General features: G+C 53.3%; 6 protein-coding genes across 6 annotated transcripts; 3 read left to right on the top strand and 3 right to left on the bottom strand.

Moving 5' to 3' along the window:
• Positions 1-3,047: 3,047 nt before the first annotated feature.
• Positions 3,048-4,517, bottom strand: GUITHDRAFT_114291 (hypothetical protein; the record flags this gene model as incomplete). Its single annotated transcript, XM_005826486.1, has 4 exons — positions 3,048-3,180; positions 3,767-3,972; positions 4,138-4,199; positions 4,496-4,517. The coding sequence occupies 4 exons, from the start codon at positions 4,515-4,517 to the stop codon at positions 3,048-3,050; spliced, it is 423 nt and encodes a 140-aa protein (XP_005826543.1).
• A 1,716-nt stretch (positions 4,518-6,233) lies between these two features.
• On the bottom strand, positions 6,234-6,497 carry GUITHDRAFT_57770 (hypothetical protein; the record flags this gene model as incomplete). The annotated part of the gene is made up of 2 exons (XM_005826485.1): positions 6,234-6,323; positions 6,387-6,497. Coding segments are annotated over 2 exons (201 nt in total), but the record flags the coding sequence as incomplete, so codon positions are not given.
• Positions 6,498-9,008: 2,511 nt separating this feature from the next.
• On the top strand, positions 9,009-10,164 carry GUITHDRAFT_164895 (hypothetical protein). The gene is made up of 7 exons (XM_005826484.1): positions 9,009-9,051; positions 9,162-9,304; positions 9,497-9,554; positions 9,671-9,729; positions 9,834-9,912; positions 9,960-10,015; positions 10,064-10,164. Exons 1-7 carry the CDS (start codon positions 9,025-9,027, stop codon positions 10,116-10,118), a joined length of 477 nt encoding a protein of 158 aa, XP_005826541.1. The 5' UTR covers positions 9,009-9,024; the 3' UTR covers positions 10,119-10,164.
• A 4,109-nt stretch (positions 10,165-14,273) lies between these two features.
• Positions 14,274-14,969, bottom strand: GUITHDRAFT_114288 (hypothetical protein; the record flags this gene model as incomplete). Its single annotated transcript, XM_005826483.1, has 1 exon — positions 14,274-14,969. One exon carries the CDS (start codon positions 14,967-14,969, stop codon positions 14,274-14,276), a length of 696 nt encoding a protein of 231 aa, XP_005826540.1.
• A 91-nt stretch (positions 14,970-15,060) lies between these two features.
• GUITHDRAFT_114287 (hypothetical protein) lies at positions 15,061-16,230 on the top strand (the record flags this gene model as incomplete). Its single annotated transcript, XM_005826482.1, has 3 exons — positions 15,061-15,076; positions 15,256-15,347; positions 15,844-16,230. The coding sequence occupies 3 exons, from the start codon at positions 15,061-15,063 to the stop codon at positions 16,228-16,230; spliced, it is 495 nt and encodes a 164-aa protein (XP_005826539.1).
• Positions 16,231-18,223: 1,993 nt separating this feature from the next.
• On the top strand, positions 18,224-20,828 carry GUITHDRAFT_114286 (hypothetical protein; the record flags this gene model as incomplete). Its single annotated transcript, XM_005826481.1, has 2 exons — positions 18,224-19,057; positions 19,140-20,828. The coding sequence occupies 2 exons, from the start codon at positions 18,224-18,226 to the stop codon at positions 20,826-20,828; spliced, it is 2,523 nt and encodes an 840-aa protein (XP_005826538.1).
• Between the last annotated feature and the right edge of the window lie 847 nt (positions 20,829-21,675).

Below are 21,675 nucleotides of genomic sequence, written 5' to 3'. Positions count from 1 at the left end.
TGCTGCGAGTCGCGCGGTGAGGCGGCAGGCGGAGGAGCAGCAGAGGATGCGGACGGGCAGTAAGATATTCAGCGAGAGTGGCAGGGAAGAGGAAAACATAACAGCAGGAGCAGATGGGAGTAAGAAACGTTATCAAGAACAGGGAAGGAGGAGGAACAGGAATACATGGGAAGGGAGAGGGGCAGGGACAGGAACAGGAGAGGAGATCAGCAAGAACTCCCCGCAGGGGCAGAGGGCAGGAATCAAGGAAGGAAGAGGGAAATACCTCATCCCGTGGTTGGACGCGTGCATGTCCCATCGGACATGCAACGATTGCTTCCATTCGGCATGAACAGCGGGGGGGACAGGCACTGAGCACATGGGGCAGCCGGGAACCTCGGAAAGAGCCTGAGGTCTGAGGAAGGGGTATCAGCTTGCTGTTTTGAGCCCTGCCTGACTGTTTAAGCGCGCCCTCTCTCCCTTTCTCCTTCCCTCGTTGTCAAGCTCCCCCTGCACCTGCCCCTGCCTCTGCCTATGACCCCACCACTGTCAATGTTATTGGTCGTGCATCAGGTGGGGGGGGGGGATGGAGGAGGAGGAGGAGGAGGAGGAGGAGGAGGAGGAGGAGGTCTTTTGGCTGACATGAAGCAGGGGGCCAGAGCATTGAAGTTTTGGGAGAAATCACCGACTGCAAAATTCTTGAAGGTAAGCAGGAGGAAGCGCAGGAGGAGGAGGAGAAAGTGCAGGAAAAACACAAGGAACAGTTGATATGAATGCTTCCCTTCACCGCAGTCATGATGCTTGTTGATCATACTTGACCTTTTTTGAAAACTGATTGTTGGGAAACTGATTGTGCTGTGTTGTATTGGTATCAGATCGTTTATCATTGCTATCTTGTTGTTGATCGACCTCCGTCTCATCTCTAATGTCTTCTGCTTTTGTTCTATCGCGCTTCTTGATTTGCGATTGATCTTCTGCCAGGGGAAGAAGAGAAACAAGAATGGAGGAAAATTCTCAAGGTACCTAGCTCGCTTCCTCTCCTGTACCTTTATCGCTGCTGCTGCTTCTTCTTCGTCTTCTTCAGTTGCTACTGCCGCCGCCGCTGCTATTACTGCTTCATCATCATCATCATCATCATCATCATCATCATCATCATCATCATCATCATCATCATCATCATCATCATCATCATCATCATCATCATCTGCTACTGCCGCCGCTGCTGCTATTGCTGCTGCTTCTTCTGATGTACGAACCCCGCTTAACTCTTATTTTCTATCTCAGGGGAAAGAGGACCGAACGAAGGCCAGCAAAAAAATGGTGAGCAGGAGCAGGAGCTGGAGCAGGAGCTGGAGCAGGGGCAGGAGCAGCGGCGAGGAGCAGGAGCAGGAGCAGGAGCAGGAGCAGGAGCAGGAGCAGGAGCAGGAGCAGGAGAAGGATCAGGAGCAGGAGAAGGAGCAGGAGCAGGAGCAGGAGCAGGAGCTGGAGCTGGAGCTGGAGCTGGAGCTGGGGCAGGGGCAGGGGCAGGGGCAGGGGCAGGGGCAGGGGCAGGGGCAGGAACAGGAGCAGGAGGGCTGGTAGAGGAGTGAGGAGATTTTGCTGACGATTCCACAGAAAGAAGAGGAGCATTCGAGCAAGAGGAAGAGGTGCTTGCTGTTTCATCCTCCTCCTCCTCCTCTTCATGCTGCTGCTGCTGCTGATCTTTCTCCTGCTTCACGTCACCTCCTCCCTGCTCTTTCATAACTTCCACTTGGTTTTCTTGTTCCGCTCCATATTTTGTTCCATTCTCTCCTCGCCATGTTTTCCTTCCCTCCCTCCCTTCCTCTGCCTCTGACTTCTTCACTTTCAGAGTGTCAGAAGGCAAAGAGTAAAACATCTTTCATGTCTGTTACGACCCTTTCTCTGCAGCCATCCCATCCCACATCCCAAATCTGCTCTTCTCTGCTCTGCTCTGCTCTCTTTCAAGACTTTACTCCGACACTCGGTTCTTGGCCATGCGCCAATTCGATTCACTTGTTCAAATCTTTGTTTACAATGAAAGTTTGGTAACGGATTAAAATCGCTCCTTTCCCTTACATACTTCACCGATATGGCTGCAGCAACCAAGAACAATGTCAGAACATGTTTCATATCGAAGAGATAAGAACCTGTTGCGGATGTTGTTGCTGCTGCTGTTCCATCATCTGCAGTGACTTTCAGAAACCTTGAAGTCATCATGTACAAACGCTCTCATACCCAACAACAACACACATCACATTCCTTGTGAGATCTCAAAGGAATAAAACATGATGCAAGAAATCTTCCTCTACTCCTCCGTTCTATTACTCCTTCCCTCCCTTCTCCTCCCCTCCCTTCCCCTCTCTCCTCTCTCCTCCCATCTCCGTCCCCTCCCCACCCCTCTATTTTGCATTTGTCATCATTTCTCACCATTCGCAGTAGCTCCTGCTGCTTCTTATCATCTGTTGGGACATCCTGGCGCCCTTGCGGTGTCATAGACCCTAAGAAACCCCTCACAAGAGTAGACAAGGGAGGGAGGTGGAGGAGGAAGGAAAAAGGAGGAGGAGGGGAGGGGGAAGGACAAGGGGAGGAAGGGAGGGGGCGAATGTAACGAGAGGATGGGGAGGGGAGGGGAAGGAAGCAGTACAAGAATTCACCTTGATTCTGCTGTAAGTTCATTGGTACTTGATACCCGAAGTTGTTCATTCCACCGCCCCCTGTGAACAGAGAGAGTGAGATGGCGATAGGAAGATTTTACATGAAGAAGGAAACACATATAAGAAGACAGAGTATAGTGGAAACACATCATCATACCTTGGGGTCCTGTCTTGGGCAAGAAAGGGATGGAAGACACTTGCCCCTGCTGGTGATCAGGTCAAGACATGCCGGGGAAGGAGAAGAGAAGAGGAGGAGAGAAGAAAGGAAGGAAGTAACGTTGAAGGACACGAGAGCGAGCGAGCGAGCAAGCAATCAGATCGAACCAAAACAATGACAGCGCAACATCACACATCACAACATCGGAACTTGTTGAAGAAGTCTCCATCTCCATCTCCATCTCCATCTCCATCTCCTCACACGTTGCAGACCTGGTTGAACTGCGACTGCTGGCCGCTGTCGGGGGCCATGGCGTTCTGGTTGCGACCCAGCGTGTCACTCTGACTGCCAAAGATGCTGTTGAAGGTTCCGTTGACGCTCGAGAGTGACCTTGCAGAGGAGTGTCAGGAACAACAAATCAGAACACGCTCGCTACTTCAACGAGGACATCTCGGTTGCTGATCCACTGAAAATCGATCTGTGTGATAATCATGCAGGATAGCGCTTGTACGTGTGCAGTGGGGCAGGAGAGGGGGAAGGAGCAAGTGACGAGGGAGACGAAGAGGAAGAGGAAGAGAGGGAGGGCCGAGGAGAAGAAAGAGGGAGGGGTGAAGCGGGACGAGGAGAACAAGAGAGGGTACGAGAGAGAGGAAGGGAGGAGAGTACGTAGAAGGAGAGCATGGAAGTGGGAAAGTATGACAATCAAGGCAAGAATGCTGTTGATTGAGAGGTGGCATCACAAAGCATCTCAAATCGACTCAGAATATCTCTAGCCTAGTAACTCGAAGTGCTTGTAGACAATGTGTTCTACAACCTTGTATACACACACCACAACCTCTCGCCCGATCACTGTGTACATGTACGCAACCTCTGTACACCAATCCTTGCATGCAAACATAACAGAAGCGGCACACACAGCACACGCATCTGAGCATCTTCAACAAACACCAACATGCCATGCGCAACATCTCTTTACCCCATCGTCCCGTTGACAGAGGAGAGAGGAGACAGAATCCCCTGGAACGAGCCGCAGGCCGCCGCCTGCTGCGCGCTGTACTGCATGGAGTCGTTGGAGTGCATCATATCCATCCCCGAGTGCATCTGGTTGTTGGGGTGATGCTGATGAGTCTGCATGCCCTGCCATCCTCCTCCCGAGTTGTTGTTGTTGTTGTTGTTCGCGACCTGTGGGTGTCGCAGTGAAGTCAGCCAGGGAGGAGGAAGGATAGGGGACAACGGAGCGAGAGCAGGGAGGGACCGAGGAAGGAAAGTGGTGGAAGAGGAAACAGGGAAGAGGGAGGAGGGGGAGTAGTAGTAGGAGGATGAGGAGGATGTGATCAGATCTCTGACATGCTGCTGGTTGTTGCCGATGCCTGTGATATTTCCTTGTCGCGCCATGGGGTCCAGACCCCCTGCTGACAGCCGTTAGTTTCAAGCACAGCAGATGGCGAGGAAGCCGCAGGAAAGCAGAAGAGGGAACAGCCTGAGAGAGGAGGGCGCAGAGGTACACGAGCAGGGAGGAGGGAGGAAAGAGACGGTGGAAGGTGGAAGAGCAAGCCAAGGCGAAGCGGGAAAGAGGAAGGGAGGCGAGGGGGAGAGGAGAAGGAGCAAACGAGCATGTGGAAGGGGTTGGAGCAGGGAAGTTTGAACGCTGGTGGGGGGCGGGGTATTGGGAGAGGGGCAGGGGGGGGGGATAAGAAAGAAGGACCTGACTGCATGCTGTTGCCCATACTGCCAAGGTTGCTTGTGCTTCACGTTCCATCAGCATCGCTGGATCGTCAAACAGGTAGTACAGACCTTCCAAGATTGTTTCCGATGCTTCCCATTCCTGCGTGTTTGTGTGAGAGGGGTAACGGTCAGACAGAGCAAGAGGAGGAGAGTGGAAAAGGAGTTAGACATGGTAGCTAGAAGAAGGTGAGGTACAAGGTGAGGAGGATAAAGAGGCGGAGGAGGATAAGAAGGAGGACAAGGAGAAGGAGAAGAAAGGGGGATGCGGAGGGAAAGGGAGGGGGGGGGGGTTGGATTGTGAGAGGTGTGGAGGAAGAGATTTAGCAGCGGAGGGAGTTTAGAGTGGAAAGACGGGAAATTGAAGGGCTCCTTCACCTGTTCCGCCCAATGTGCTTCCGATGCTTGCAAGCTGTGAAACGATTACGAGGGAAGAAGAAGATGTGCTCCAAAACTTGCCTGAGAAAGCCAATCTTCAAGGTTTGACGGATCGATCGATTGAAGCTGCTTTCTCTCATCGTTCATGCTCAGTCCTCCCATCGTGTTCATCCCTGTTGCCACAAGTTCACGTGAGTGATCACATCTATCACGATCATCATCCTGAACATGATCATGAACATGAACATGAACATAATCATCATCACATCATGATCATCATCGCACCGATTGATGTAGCTGAAGGATTCTGGAGAGCGAATCATCAGCACGCTGCCAGCAACCGCGCAAACATCAACCTGGGCAGCAGGTGGTCTCCCCTGATCGTACTGCCGCTGACTGGGAGGAAACATCCCATCGTCATCCCGATTCCGCTTGATTCCGACCATCCCCATGCCCTGCAGCACGATATTCAGCTGCCGCAGCAACGTCGGGTCCAACTTCAACCTGGGAGGCGATGGAGGTGATGGAGGGGGAAGGAGCAGACATCTGCTGGGGCGGCTGCTGGGAGTTCCCTTGCTGGATCTGCTGGGGCGGCTGAGGCGTTTGTGTAGTCCGCTGCATCCCCAAAGTCAGCGAGAAAGCGATCGGCGAGCGGCAGCCTCGTACCTGCTGCTCTTGGATAGCATTGCATGCTTTCATCAGCACCCAGGCTAACCTCGAGATCTTCTCTTCAAGGACCTGATGATGCTGCAATCAGGAGGGTTGCGAGAGGAGAGCACGTGGCAGTACCTTCTGCTTCTGCTGCGCGTTCATAACCTCTTGATACAGGATCTGCTTCTCCATCTCCTTCTGCAGCAGCGCGTTCTCGAACTGAGATTACAGTAAGGTTTGCATCACAGCTTCTCTCCTCAAGCAATCAGGACCTGCGTTTGTCTCGATTTGACTTCGTTGACACTATTCACGAGGTCGTCCATGTCGACCTGAACAGGAACGTTAGAACCATGAACGTTCTGGGAACGCGAGTTCACCTTTGACCTAGCATTGTCTGACTTTTCCAGAGCCACCTGGAGAGCAGGAGGACAAAGTCAAGACAACACAAAGAAATTAAAGTTGCATGCCAAAGAACCGGCCTTCAAAAATCAAACAGTCGTCCTCACAAAGCATACCTTTCTTTTGATGTTGTGCAACAGGCTGGGCTGATCACGCTTGAAGTATCTGCGAGAATTGATCATCATAAACGAAGCGACAGACATAGGAACCACATACTTGTGCTGAAATTCACACACTTCCGGGTCTTGAGTAGTTTTGTGAAAGCCGTAGAGCTAATCAAAGCACGGATGAGAAGGAAATTGCATGAAACTGGAAAGATTCACATTCAGCTGTCGAACAAAAGAGGCGAAGTTGCTGTGCTTGAAGTACTTTGGAATAACTTTCTGTCAGAAGAGCACAGTCAGCAAGGCACTCGGCATAGAAGAGAGCAAGCAAGCACACCCTACCGTTGCAAAGGCTGATGGGTCCGAGATCAGCACAGTGGTCCCATCGGCACCCCATCTTATTGACTCCGGGTTGGTATTGGATGACAGCATTCGCAGCAGCTTTGTGATGAAAACAGGGAGGCAGGAATCATCACCCTCCTCCCCTGTCTTCTTCATGTCCTCATCCTCGTCCGACATCTCCTAGCCAATGCACCCCTGCGATTCCCCAACCATCAGGACATGTCACTCGGAGAAGAGCAGGCATCTCTCAAACGCTATCAATAGCACACTAGTGCAGGCGTCTCTCAAAGTTCTGACAGCATGAGTTTTCTCTGCACAACCTATGACTGGCGATGGCCATGATCGCTGTCACAATCCGCTTTCGATCGAGGTTGAAGGAAGATAAAGACCCATTGAAGCTTTGCATAGAGATCCACTACAGCTCTGTCTACATAAAGCCATATCATCATAGATCATGGGTTCAGCTTTGTTTCCTCTAGAGCGCCGTCTTATCCTCCATCACCTTCAGCCCTCAGCAAAGCAAGTGCCTCTGCCGCTGTTTTCCCATCATTGCATCGAGCAGCTCACATTCCTCTGCTCACCGTCTTTACCTTGCAATCGTCTAGACTGATGCTTTCTCAATCATAATCTCTCCTCCTCTCCTCCTCTCCTCCTCTCCTCCTCTCCTCCTCTCCTCCTCTCCTCCTCTCCTCCTCTCCTCCTCTCCTCCTCTCCTCCTCTCCTCCTCTCCTCCTCTCCTCCTCTCCTCCTCTCCTCCTCCCAGGCCCGTTCCTAGCGCTCGCTCTCCAAAAGTAAGACGCCGCCATTATGCGCCGACTTGAGGGACCCATCCTAGAGGGTGGGGTGGTCCTGGAAATCTGGGGTGGGGTGATTGTCCTGTCACAGGGTGATGGTGTCTATGATCGAAATAGGAGGGTGGGGTAGTTCTACTATGAATTGGACGGGACCTTTAGGACCCCCTCAAATCAAGTGGGCATCCCACCGCACCCAAATTTTATACTAGGTGGGTAGTCGATGTACTTGAACACTTAAAGAAAACAGGGGTGGGGTAGTACAGGTACCCCATAAGCAATCCAAAATTGGCTTCAAGAAGGGGGTGGATCACAGGCAATCAGGAAGATATCCGGGACAGCGTAAGGTGGGTAGTCGCTTTAATTGCTCCACCCCACCCTATAGTTGACCATACCCTCTGAGCGAATGTAGTACCCCTACCCGCAGAAACTCGAACGATAGATTCCCCTCCTGACCCACCATTGTTCCTGTTATGACCACCCCTGTCGTCGCTATTGAGATTGAAATACCCCCCGGTACCCCCCACTCCCACCCCCACCACTCCCACCAAGAACAGGTACATCTCCATGCCGAACCCGCTGGAGCTTTCTCGAAACGATTTCGTTTTGCATCGGTTCCGATCTAGTCGGTTCGAAATAGAATCTCATTCCTCCAGATACTTTTTATGATCTCGAAACAAATCTATTTCGACATCCATGGTAACATGCTCTCCGATTTGTCATGCCTTGTGCATGCCCAAGACATGGTCATCACCTTCGATTCAGCAGAGCGTCTCATTTTAAAAACTTCTTTATATGATTGTACCTCAAACGAGTAGTTTTCATTTATTTTGATTTCACCTGACTGTTTTGCGTGTCAGCAGGTAAAAACTGAATGTCTTTTTTGGTTTTATAAATGCGTTATGAAAGTTTATAACGATCAGATCTCTTAATTTTAAAGGGTTTGCTAAAAGAGTCTGGTTAAAAACATACAGTACCCCTTAAATTAATGTACCCTTGAAACTGACCTCGACTACCCATCCAAATCGTACCCAACCCCTAATGTTTATATAGTTTTTGACACACCCCTACCAGCTGCAAGGCCCCACCCCACCCCTGAAAAAAAGATTTATGAGGTACTACCCAGCCAATATCTTCTGATTACCCCACCATCTGATATGAGCTCTGGGATTTGAAAGTCTGTACCGGTGATTCAGAAAATACCCCACCTCCCATGGGAAGTGACCCACCTAAGGCAAAAATGCATCACTCGGCGCTCCGAAGTTACTATGCCGTGGAGCCAGGATGGGAAGAAAAGACGACTGTTTCCGTTGATACGATCTTACGGAATCATGATGGTTTAGTAGATCTGATCCAACATATGGTGCTGACTTGTCTTCTTGTGATCCCTGACATGCTCAACCCCGTACTTGGTGTCATACTTTCCATTTTGTTCCGAAGTCAGAGTTTGTGCCATCCTTTCATCCTACTCTAACAGAAAGCAAAGAGATTGGCTCATTGTACCTTCAGTGATGTGTTTGATCCTTTTTTGTTGTGAGCACACACTCTGATTATCCAGGCAGAGTGTGTTGCAGAAGTCAGTGCAGGAATCGAATTTGATGGAAGAAGCGAGGAATGCATGACTTCTGATGACTATCATGCGCTGTCTTCTTGTCGAATCATGACCTAGATTGAATTTGACTGCGAGAGTTTCTTCAAGATTTTGAAAATTTGTAAGGATACGTGCGAGGCGTTGCTTGGAATTTAAGCTAGCGTAGTGATTGAAACGCAAGTGTTCTCTAACTTCACCCCCACCAATTCATTTGAGAGATTTGATTCTAACCATACCTCCAGGTTTTGAGCACTCAATGAAACTCCAGCTTCTTCTTCTCAGCGTAAGATCCTCCTGCTCCCGGCCCTCCTCATTCGCCTTGCTACACCCAACAACTCTTTTTCCTGCTGTACTTTCTCTTTCCTGTGCAATAATGTGACGATCCGTGAGCAGGCGCTCCTGATATCTGTCGAGGGATTCTCTGGATTGAACCCTCTACCTTTGACAGCTCTGAGAGCACGAGCATGCACAGCACGCCCCCATGCTTGGAGGATGCAGGCGACTTCAGGGCCTGACCCTGACAAGCCAGACGAGAGGTAAAGGCATGATCAGAAGGGGATTCTAGCAGAAAATCTGGGAGAGGAAGGAAGTGATAAGTCGATGCATGGTTGATAAGGGGGATGAGAAGGGGAGGAAAGTAGACGTAGGAGGAGGGGAGGGGTGCGGCCGTCAATCTCCTGAGAGAAAGGAGAGTGAAATGGTAGAAGATAAATCTGACTCAATGACAGCGGAGCATCAGCTAATTTCGACATGTCTGCCCTTAATGCCCGTATCAGCAAGCTGAAGGCAAGCAAACTCTCTGCATTCTTTACCCTCGGATTCAGACAGACACGTTCACAAGATATCATCCATTTCCTCATTCCCACTCATGCTCTTCCACACTTACTCTCATTTTGCTGCAGGAGCGAGAAGCCAACCCTGTCCTCAACCTTCAAGACAAAGTTTCAGATGCGCTTGAACCGTGAGCCTCACCTTCCCAAGTTCATCGACATCTCCATGCCCTTCCCTCTCACTGTTGCCTCCTCGCTCAGTGTACACTCCTCCCTTACGCATGACCTGCCGCAGGATGTCAATGGAGGCCATGAAGCTCAAACAGAAGATCCCCGACCCACGAGGAGCGATCCCTGTCACCGGACTGCCAAAGGAAGTCCCCAACACCTTGTAAGCATAAGAGTGACATGTTGGCTGCAGTGGGTCCTTCCTCTTAGCCTCATCGTCGGCCTCTCGGTCTTCTCTGCCATCGTCCAGTAAGACAGAGCTCGTTCCAAGTCTTCCCCACCCTGATTCTCTACCAGGTCCACCTCCGGCGGCTCTTCTGACGTCTCCGGGTTGGCGTCTGGTAGCTTCTAGGTGTTCTGTGACGCTGTTTGACAATATAGTGATTTTCAACTTTCTCAAACAAGCCAGATTGAGAGATCTCCATGACAATCTTAACAACACGCTCCCCTTGTCCGCCTCGTTTATATGATTGAAATTCAAATTTAATATCAACAAGAATTCAGTACTCGCTCACGAAGCATCACTGTAGCGTTCAGGCAGCATTCATCAGTGTGAGTAGGAAGGGGCCATCACGGAGTGACAGCAGGCAACACCCCGCTTACTTCTTCGAGCCGCCTTTCTTCCCCTTCGCTCAAGTCAGCTCACCACTCAGCATCGCCCCCTTACCAGACCTTAGTTTGCTTGCCCTTGGAGGCCTTGGCGGCTTTCTTGGGGGCAGCCTGCGGCCGGTCACGAGCAGTGATGACCATGTTATTTTTCCTCACCTTCTTAATAGTCTTCTTGACAGCTGCCTTAGGCTTCGTCACCTGCGCAGCGTCAGTGAAGGGCGCTGTGTTTTCGTCCCCTTGCCTTCTTGACGGCCTTGGGCTTCTTCTGCTGAGGCTCGTTCTCGTCTCCTTTGGTCTCCGAGGGATCCCTGGGTACGCCTCAGCCTCCTCCTTCCTCCTCCCACACTCAGGCTACAAACCAGATAGCCTTGGGCTTCGGATCCCGATGTGGACGTCCTTCAGTCGTCTTTGGGGGCATCGTAGTGCTTCAAGTGTATCTGCAATCATACAGGATGGTGTCAGGCTTTGCATGGAGATTTTTGTTTTGTTAGAACTTTTGATTATTGTTGTTAGAACCTGTGAGACTTGCACAGTATGCTAATCACTCCTACTTCCCGTGATTCTCATTCGCACATGATGCGTATAGGTCGCCATCCATTCGTGCTGGGGACGGACATCAAAGCGGAGCATATCGTTATGAAGCAACTTATGTGGAAATTTACAACAAAAAATCATGATGCATGCACTCTTCTACAGAATGGAACACAAATTTGAAGTTTCTCACAAATGTCTGAATTGCAGTTTCGACTTCAATCTCTTGCTCTCTCTCTCTCTCTCATCTTATTCCATTCTCATTCCACTCGTTCACAAGCATGTTTTGATGATTATTTTTGTGTTGTGAAGTACGATTTTTCGTGCGATTGTCTCCAAAAAACATAAATTTGCTGTGACAGGTGGCACTGAAAACCAAAATAACAAAACTGATACTGCACTCTACTATTGGTTCGTGTTGCACCAAGAACACATTTCTTCAAGTATCATCCTTGCCCATTCTTTCTTTCATAACGAGTGAACTTTATTCTGCATTTGAATGCCTTGTCTCTTGTCTTCTCTTCCAGTTCCTTCCATTCTCTCCATGATGTCTTCTTCTGACCATCTCACATCTTCCTTCCTTCTTCCTTTCGTCAACTCTTCTATTCTTAACGTTTCTGTTCTTTTCTTCTTCTTTCTCCTCTTTCCCTGTTCTCATCTTCATCATCGTAGCTCCACATAGATGTTTGCTTCTCATATCTGACTCCGCTGTCCTCTCCTCTCGCCCCTTCCCCAACATTCTTCGACCCAAGTGGAAACAAAAAATAGCGCCCGACATGTACACTAGTGGATGACCCCTGATGGAGAGGTTTATCAAGTTCGATTTTTGTTAATCGAAAAATGTGCAACGTATTAAAACATAATAATCTGTTTTTCAAATTAACCAACAAAAGTACATAGTAAAACGTCGAATATTTTCCAAGAAGATCAGGGGTAGGGTCATGGGGGATTTCTCTTTTTTTCTGTAGACACGCCTGGTGGCTTCCGGGCAGTTTCAAACCAAACTGACCCTATGGGCCTCATCCCCGCCTCGGCAGGCCCAATCCGAGCCTTGTCCTTGTACTGATTTTTAACTTAACTTTGAGTACGGTAAACGCACTGCGGCGGCATCACTGTCAGCAATCAGAGTCATGCTAACTTAATTAAGTAAACTTTCACTTGTGAGATCGGACTCGATGATCATCGGATACTGATCGGACAGTCCGGTGGCACTGCCCGCGGCCGCGCCGGGGCCGGGCTCGGAGAGTGCAGAGCTGCGGTCGGCTCCGCCGCCCGGAAGTTTCGACAGAGTCAGACAGTCCATCACTGGCGAGTCAGTCCCGGGCCTGTGACGGTGACGGAGCCTCGGAGGCTGGGCCCGGGCCCGCATCGCCGTCAGGATGCCCGGACCGCCGGGATGGCCGGGCCGGGCATGCCGCGCCGCACTGCGGCACCGGAGTCCGCACTGCGGACTGCGGCCGCCCGCCCCGCCGCGGCGACGGTCACTGTGCCAGGACGGTGCCCGCCGCCCTGAGGCTCAGTCGGAGTCTATAGCACTGGCACGGGCGGATCGGACGGTACTGGGACCGTACAAGTACTACCGGCGGCGTACGGCGTACGGTACCGTAGTACCCCGGGCCCTGACGCGGCCGGGACTCGGGAGGCGGCCCGCAAGTTTGACGGTAAGTTGCCGCAGTGCGGCGGCCGCGGTCGGGCCGCCGCGCCGCGACCCCCGCCAAGTACGGAGTACGGTACTACCGTACGGCATGTCCTCATCTCTATCTGCTGATACAATCAGTACCTAAAACTTACTAAGTTACTAAGTTCAAGTTGCAGATTTCGAAATTTGATGCCGCGGATTTGGAAATTTGATGCCGCATTGCCCATAACGTACCTGCCTGGCGCGGGCCGCCTATCTTGTCGGAGCTCCGTCGGAGTATATACTAAGCGCCCGGACTCCGAGGCGGCGGGTGGCCGGGCGGCCATCGGCGATCCCGTCGGAGGACACAAAAATCAAGATCTCCTTCTGAAAAGACTTCTTTTCGACATCATTTCCAGTCAACCCTTTTCAAAACACTTCTTTTCTACTTCATACCAGTCGCTCCCCCGCCTTCTTGTCTCCTTGCACTCCCCTGCCCCTCACCTCTAACGAGCCTACCGATTGTCTCCATGCCCTCCCCCCCTCTCCTCCCCTCCGCTGACCCTCGCCGTAGTCGTCGTCCTCAACCCTACCGCGTCTCCTTCACTCTCCCTCAGGTCGCCCGCCTCTTCCACCTCCGCCAAGACGACGCCGCCGCTGCCCTGGTAAGCTGCTCCTAGCGATAAAAACAAGAAGAGGAAGTAGGAAGTAAGAAGGGGTTGACCAGCACACACAGACAGCCAAGCATGGCCTAGACACAAATACACCTCCATACATACATAGAGAGGACAAGGCTGGAGGAGAGAGGCAGTGGGGAGCAAGCGGGCGGTCAGGAGTCTCACGTCCTTGCAGGGGATCTCGCTGTCCACCCTCAAGGCCGTCTGCCGTCAGCTCGGCATCAGGCGCTGGCCCTACACCCGCCAGGGCTACCGGCCGCATGCGCACGCGCGGGAGGTGCAGCAGGCGGCACAGCTGCATCAGTCCGTCGCCTGCCAAGCCGAGCAGGAGGGGGTTGCAGACGAGGAAGACGACGAGGCCGAGGACGAGGACGAGGACACAGATCAGCAGCCTGTACACAGCGCGGATCAGCGCCGCGGACACGGAGACTGGCTGAGCGAGGCGTGGGTCGCCTGGTACATCCGGTCGAGGGACGAGGACGAGGTGATCTGGAGAGGGTCGGGGGGAGGAGTGCAGCTATGGCAGGAGGATGCATGAGGAGGTAGGTGGAAGAGGACGACCTCAGCTCGGATCCTTCAAGGCCAGCACTCTAGTCCGGCACGGCATAGCTCAACAGCTCGCGGAGCCCTGCAGGGTACGCAATGACGAGGGGCTGCCCGGCACTCCATGCTTCGCAGCCTGCGGTGGTATCAGAGAGCCTGGTGATGGCGATACAGCAGGCGCTATTGGGCATTTGTGGGGTAGGAGGGTGTTGTTGTGCAATCCAACACAACTGCAATTACAAAGGATGTTGTTGTGGTATTTAACACAAATACAATTACAAACTCAGTGTGTACATGTCTCTGTAGATGCAGAAAGGGATCATTGCACATCTTCCATGCTTGCTTGCTTGACCTTGATAGACATGCAGTTGGGGTGTTTATATCTCATATCCTATTAACGCCTCCGTACATGCCTTTCTCCTTCACCTCCTGTCCTCCTCACCTCTCCTACCCCACAGACAGTCGGAGACTCCTCCTCTACCACCATCTGACCGTCTCCTCAGGCATGGCTCTGCTTTGTCCAATACAGCTACTTCCTCAAGGTCCAGCACCGGCCGATGCCGCTCAGCCGCTCCTGGAGCTCGTGGCCCGGCCAGATCACGTCGACTTGATCCTCCTCTTCGCTCCTGCTTGCCATGTACCACGCCAGCCACGCCTCGCTCACTCGCACGCTGTCGCAGCAAGACAGCTGGGAGTCTGAGGAGTCCCGGTAGCTCTCATCATGCCAGCTCTGCATCGCCCTCGCCGCTGCCTCCTCGTCCTCCTCCTCCCTGTCCTGCTCGTCCGTCTCTAACCCTGCCTCGTCGATCAGGCTCTCGTGCATGTGAGGAGACTTGGCCGCCTGTGCATCCTCCTTCTGCTGCTGCTGGTGCGGCTGATCTCGCTCTCCCCCCTCCAGGGTGGCTCGTCCTCTCGCCTCCAGGCTCCCCACGGCATCCGCGTGGACCTCGTAGCCCTTGCGCGTGTAGGGCCAGCGCCTGATGCCCAGCCGCCGGCTGACTTGCTTCAGCGTCGTCAGCGATATGCCCTGCGTCAAGGTCAATAGCCATGCGAGGAGAAGCAGGAGGGGGGCGGGAGGGGCTACCAGGGAGGCAGTGGCTTCTTCTTGGCGGAGGTGGAAGAGGGAGGAGACTTGGTGGAAGGAGAAGGAGACACGCAAGAGGCGAGCGGAGGGTCCTTGAGGGCGGCGGACGGTGATGGAGACAGCGGCGGTAGGCAAGGACATGGCGAGGACGCTCGGCAGGGGAGGGGGGGGTGTGGAGTATGAAGCAGGCGTAGGGGGGCGTTGGCATGACAGGGGGACGAATTGCTAGGCAATGCTGACACCTCCCCGTGATGCGATCACGTTTTGCTGTGTAGCATCACGTCAACGTTGTTTGAGGTCATGATACGGCCTAGTTTTATCTCTTTTTTTCTATCGCAGTCCTCTTGAAGACACTCCTTTTCCATCCCGCAGTCGCGGCAATCTTGTCTCAGGGGCCAGTTTGCTCCTTTGTCTCTTTTTCCCCCAGTCCCGGAGGCTCCTCGCTTTCGTCGTAGTCGTCGTCCCCTCGAGGCCTATACCGCGATCAATGTTGCTGTGTTTCAGCAGCGCCGGTTTGAGGTCACGATACTACCTAGTCATATCTCTCGGCCGAGCTTACTCCTTAGTTATGTTTTTTTTTTAGTCCTGCTGAAAGCACTCCTTTTCAGCATCCTCCCAGTCGCTGAGCACCCCTTCCTGTCTCCTGATCCTGCAGTCTCTCACTTGCTCGCAAGAACCTTCCATGCCCTCTCTCTCCCCCCCCTGCTCTCCCTTTCCCCGCCGCTTTTGCCGTAGTCGTCGTCCCCGCCCCTACCGCGTCTCCTTCACTCTCCCTCAGGTCGCCCGCCTCTTCCACCTCCGCCAAGACGACGCCGCCGCTGCCCTGGTAACCTGCCCCTAGCGATACAAACAAGAAGAGGAGGTAGCAAGTCAGAAGGGGTTGACTAGCTCACACAAAGATAGTCAAGCATGGCCTAGACACAAATACACCTGCATACATACATAGAGAGGACAAGGCTGGAGGAGAGAGGCAGTGGGGAGCAAGCGGGCGGTCAGGAGTCTCACGTCCTCGCAGGGGATCTCGCTGTCCACCCTCAAGGCCGTCTGCCGTCAGCTCGGCATCAGGCGCTGGCCCTACACCCGCCAGGGCTACCGGCCGCATGAGCACGCGCGGGAGGTGCAGCAGGCGGCACAGCTGCATCAGTCCGTCGCCTGCCAAGCCAAGAAGGAGGAGGATGCAGACGAGGATGACGAGGAGGCCGACGACGAGGAAGACGACGAGGCCGACGACGAGCAGGAGGCTACAGATCCACAGCTTGTACACAGCGCGGATCAGCGCCGCGGACACGGAGACTGGCTGAGCGAGGCGTGGGTCGCCTGGTACATCCGGTCGAGGGACGAGGACGAGGTGATCTGGAGAGGGTCGGGGGGAGGAAGACAGCTATGGCAGGAGGATGCATGAGGAGGTCGTCCTCCAGTACTGATACTGGTACTGGATCGTCTTGCAGTGGATGAGGGTTGACGGTTCTCGCTGTCTTTTCTCTTCTCGCCGTTTGGCCTGTGCGACAGTGTCAGGGTCAAGCCTCTCGACTCTCCTGATTGTCCTCGTACTGATTTTTAACTTAACTTTTAGTAAAGAACGTTCTCCAGTGACTGATGCTGGTACTGGAACTGTAGAAGGATGAGATCAAATGGTTCAAAATTACAAGTTGCGGCAAAGAGACTGATCAGCAAACTGAAAGAAGATTGTCCTGATGCCGAGCTGACGGTACTGAGACGGCCGCTTGAGGGTGGACAGCGAGATTACTTGCGAGGACGTGAGACTCCTGACCGCCCGCTTGCTCCTCACTGCGCATCCTATCCTGCTTTGCCTTCACTTTGTTTGGCCTTGTGACGCTTCTTCGTTTCTCTTGCTACTGCTCTTTGTTATGCTGTTTCAATGTGGAGCCTCTTGCTCCTATCGCGCGACATGAAGGGAAAAAACTCTCATTTATTGACTGAAAAGCAAAAGGCAAACCGAGAACGAGGACTAGCCCGACAAACCCGCCTCAACATAATAGTAGCAAACGGAAGAAGGCAGCGAAAACCGCTACTCCAACCCAAGCAGGGGAACAAGCGAAAAACGTCACTAAGTTTTATATTGACCCTTGCAGATTCTTGATGTCCACCCTACCCCTGTCTTCGAATCACTGGAGATCCAAAATTCATGACCCTACCATGCATTAATAGCCTAAAAAGACCATAATTATACCCCTCCCTCGATAGACAGAGATACCCCCCACCCACCCTGAATCGATGATAACCAACCCTTGTTTGGAGGACTGCTCCACTACCCCGGATAAATACCACCCCTTCTAGACTGAAAGTACCGGGTACTTTAACTGTGACTTTCGGGGTAGTCAGAGCAGCCCCCGGGGCGATAACCCCTCCAGCAATCTTGAGGGGATGCAATGAGGATTCAGCAAGAGCAAAGACAGCATGCGCCGGCAAGAACAGGCGCAGAAGATGGAGGAGGGTGTAGGAAGGTGGAGGAGGAGCAGGATGAGCAGGAGCAGAAGTTAGCTTGACGAGTGAAGGAGGATAGGACGCTAGTGAAGGAGGATAGGACGCTGGTTGACATCCGCGGGAAGTAAGATGGCATACGGTGACAGATTCGATGAATGGAATGAGGGACGCGTCTGATGTTGCTGTAAGGAAGAAAGGTACACAACACGAGTGGAAGTAGTGTAAGAACAGAAAATGTTTGGGGACAGCATGGATCAATGGGGTAGTGGATATTTTTGAACTCCGATAGCTCCGATCAGCAGTTCGAAAGTTTCCGATTGACCGCTGTACTCAAACTCTTCGTCCCGAAGACCTCCTCGCCCTCCTCGCTCTCCTCGCCCTCCTCGCTCTCCTCGCCCTCCTCGCTCTCCTCGCCCTCCTCGCCCTCCTCGCCCTCCTCGCTCTCCTCGCTCTCCTCGCCCTCCTCGCTCTCTCATTCAGCCTCGTTTTCCACTTCTTCCTCTCGCCCCCTCCTCGAGCACGTCTTCCTTGCAACACGCATCGCTTTCCTTGTCCACCTCATAACCTTCTTCCTTCCTCAAGATGTTGCTTTTATCCGTAAGCTTGAGGAGGTCAGAAGTAGATTAAAGAAGTAGTTTATCATCAAGAGGTCAGATGTAGATTGCTTTTTCAGCGAGCACACGCCCGAGTGCTGTGTAACATCTATCATGCGTCGAGACCTTGCGCTGACTTGCTGCTTCTTGCCAGATCGTGTCAGGATCATGCCTCTCAACCATGGTAGCTGATTGGTGCAAGCTGTGTTGACAGCATCAAGTACGACTTAGCTCAACTGCGATTGTACTTCAAGGATACTTTTCATGTGGCCTTATCCAAAACATCTCGGATCTTGCAGTGGATTTCCCCGATAACTTTAGAAACTACATAGCTCGTTTGTCTCATATCCGTCAATCATGCAGAGCGACGAGATTTTCCAGTCTCCCAAGGTTCAGCCGCGCTCGTCGTACAGGATGGTGGCTGAAAAGCAGAAGATGCTACAGTTCAATTACTACCGAGCAGTTTGGTGCTACTGCCTGTTTCTGGTCTTTCTGTTCTCGATCATCATCTATGCTGTTGACAAGCTGCCGTACATTGACTGTCTCTTCCTCTCAGTCTCAGCATACACAAGCTCAGGGTTGTCGACAGTTGGGTCCCAGCACATCTCAAGTGCCACCTTTGCTATGCTCTACATCCTGATGAACCTTGGAGGGATTGTTTTTCTCCTCCTGCCCCCCATGATCTACAGGATCCATGCTTTCCACAGCCTCGAGCCGAGCTTGATGGAGTTTCTGGCAACCAACGAGTCCAACGACAAGCCGGAGGCGCAGAAGCTGATCCACCTGATCAGCGAGCGTCGTGCTCAGATCAGAGGAGTACGAATGGTTGCGCTGGTCATTATCTTCTACCTCTTCGTCTTCCTCTTCGGAGGCATCTGGATCTTCCTATGGATCATCAGCGCGTTCCCTCGGCTCGAGGAGCTCCGGCAGCGAGGCTTCAGCAACATCTGGTACGCTGCCTTCATGGTCTCTAGCGCCTTCTGCAACTGCGGCCTCTCCCTGACCTCTGACTCCGTTCACGGGCTTCGCAACTGGCCTCTCTCCTACCTGTGGCTGGCGTTTCTGATCCTTGCTGGAAACAACCTGTTCCCTGTTATGCTCAGAGGTCTGCTGAGGCTTTTCCACAAGTTTGCGAACAGGCTCTACCTGGACAGGAACGCGATAGCTTACGCGCTTGACCATCCTCGTCAGGTATGAGCAGAAGAGGACGGTACAAGTCGTCGTTGCGTTGCTGGGTTGTGGGTTTGTGCTGTTATGTGACTTGCTCCTTTAGATGACGACACACCTGCTGGACAAGACGCAGACCCGGGTGCTGATCCTGATCCTCCTCGGCATCAACATCATCCAGTACGCTGCTTTCCTCTCCTCCTCGCTCCCCCGGAAGGATCTTGACGCCTCCTATGGCACGCACGTCATCGCTGGAGCAGGCTTCTTTCAGACCATCTCCACGAGATCGGCAGGTCTGCAGATCTACGACCTCAACAACCTGAACCAGGGCATGCCCGCCATGTATATCTTTCTCATGTACCTCTCCGCTGCGCCCTTCGTCAGCAGGATGTACATCTCAGAGCAGACCCTGGACGAGGACGGACACTGGAAGCCGACGCTGCGCACAGTCGACGATGCCAAGAGGAGGTTCCATGCGATGTACCTGTTCAGGCACCTCTCCTTTCTGGTCTCAGGCTTCCTCATCCTCTGCTTCATCCATGATAAGGGTGTCGCGCTGGAAGGCGCCGTCCTCTCGCCTTTCCCCCTCCTCTTCGAGCTCATCTCAGCCTACGGAAACGTCGGGCTCTCGTTTGGAATTGCAGGCAGGACGTACAGCCTGTCTGGAGCCATGTCGACGCTGGGAAAGCTCATCATCATGGGGGCGATGCTGCTGGGCAAGCACAGGGCGCTCCCTACCCACACTGACATGGTCCTCAACTTCAAGCACACGAGGCTCCGACGTCAGCTGATCATCGCGAAGATGGAGGCTGGGGAGGATGTTGTGGACCTCCTTCCCCTCTACAGCGCCCACCCGATAGCAGACGGGCCGGATGAGGTGAGGGCGGAGAGTATCGACCTGCCCCGCCAGGAGGAGCTGGGAGTGCTCTCGCGCTTCAGCTTCAGCCGTTTCTCCTCTCCTACCGCCTTCAGCAAGCGGAGGATGCCGAGTGAAGGGGAGGAGGGAGGAGAGGAGGGGATCGAGGGGAGGGACACAGAGAGCTTTGAGATGGAGCGAAACCTCTGGCTGGCCGCCCAGGAGGAGAGGAGCAGCAGCGGCGACGAGCAGCCTCCTATCCCGAGGAAGGATGGGATCAAGAGCCTTGACTATCCCCGGCATGCCGGCATGGCCCCCCGTCGCACCATGTCGAGCAGTCTAGACACCCTGGAGGAGCAGGAGGGAGACGTAGAAATGCCCCTCTCCCCAGTCTCGAGACCCCTACAGGGCATGCAGACTCCAGCGCGGCTCCAGCAGGAGGAGCCGGTCAAGCTAGAGGACGTGGCGCAGCAGTGGGTTTCTGACCCGTCCATACACTCGGCAGGAGAGGCAGCTGGGGAGAGAACTTTGCGGGTGCGACGCGCCAAGTCCTCCGATCTGGACTCTTCTTCGCACTTCCACATGGAGGAGGACGTTGGCAGGGGCAGGAGCGCGAGCAGGGGCAGGGGCCGAGGGCTGTTGGCCCTGGTTGGCCTTGCATGGAACTCGATCTGGGATCCCTCGAGCACGCGGGAGGAAACTGGCAAGCAGATCCAGGCGCATGAGCTTGTTGAGACGGACCAGTTCTTCAGTCGAGTCTTCCACTACTTCGACGAGGAGGAGGGAAGGCAGGGGGTCACCCGCCGTGCTGCTTCTCTCGACGTCCCCGTCCGCGCCAGGTCCTCCCTTGAAATCCTCCGCCGCACCCTCCGAAGTGATGCCCAGCAAAATGGTAAGCAGAACCCGGGCAAGCCGCCGCAGGAGCCTCGGACCCCCTGAGCTATTTGACTTCCCCTCCACTACCCTCCTCCTCTCGTTCCTCCCCTCCTCCACGTTCCTTCTCCTTCCCTTGTCGTTTCTGCCTTTCCTCCCCTCCTCTCCCTCCCTCCCTCCCTCCCTCCCTCCCTCCCTCCCTCCCTCCCTCCCTCCCTCCCTCCCTCAAGGATTTTCACCCAGCCAACTATCTCGTCCCTACCTACTTTCATCTCCCCTTACAGCAGAGAGGAGGAGAATTCCAACGCTCCCTCTCCTCCTCCCGATCCGATTTGAATCTTCTGTGACGTATTTTTCTTGACATGAAAGAGGTTCGAGCAATCTCATCCGGTAAGTTGTCATATGGTAGGACTGGCGTCCTGCTACCTAAAACTCCCACCCCATGTCTCCTCATCCGAACAAAAGCCTCGACCCTGTTCTTGCCCGGGAAAGCATCGATTGAGCATGCTGCATTTCCTCCTGCGAACTCTGAGGTCAAGCCTCTTCGCTTTCACAGACCTTCCACCTCCCATATTGCCCACATCATCTTGATCATCATCATCATCATCATCATCATCATCATCATCGCCACCACCAAGATCTCCATCTCCATCTCCATCTCCATCTCCATCAATAGCAGCAGAAGCAGCAGCAGCAGCACAAGAAGAAGAAGAAGAAGAAGAAGAAGAAGAAAAAGCCTCCCTCACTTTCTTCCTACCTGACTAGGAGCCTTGCCCATCGAGGCATCACGGAGCCGTTCGAATAAGGACTCGGCGACACTGAGATGCTGGAAGGAGATCACTTGCGAGGAGAGCGGGAGGAAACGGAGAGTAGAGAAGCGATGAGAGGAGGAAGACGGAGGCAAGGACGTGTA

This window comes from Guillardia theta (genome assembly GCF_000315625.1).
Source record: "Guillardia theta CCMP2712 unplaced genomic scaffold GUITHscaffold_74, whole genome shotgun sequence".
In the NCBI taxonomy this organism is placed as follows: Eukaryota; class Cryptophyceae; order Pyrenomonadales; family Geminigeraceae; genus Guillardia; species Guillardia theta.
The sequence above is the reverse complement of the archived record's forward strand: the minus strand, read 5'-3'. Positions and strand labels throughout refer to the sequence as shown.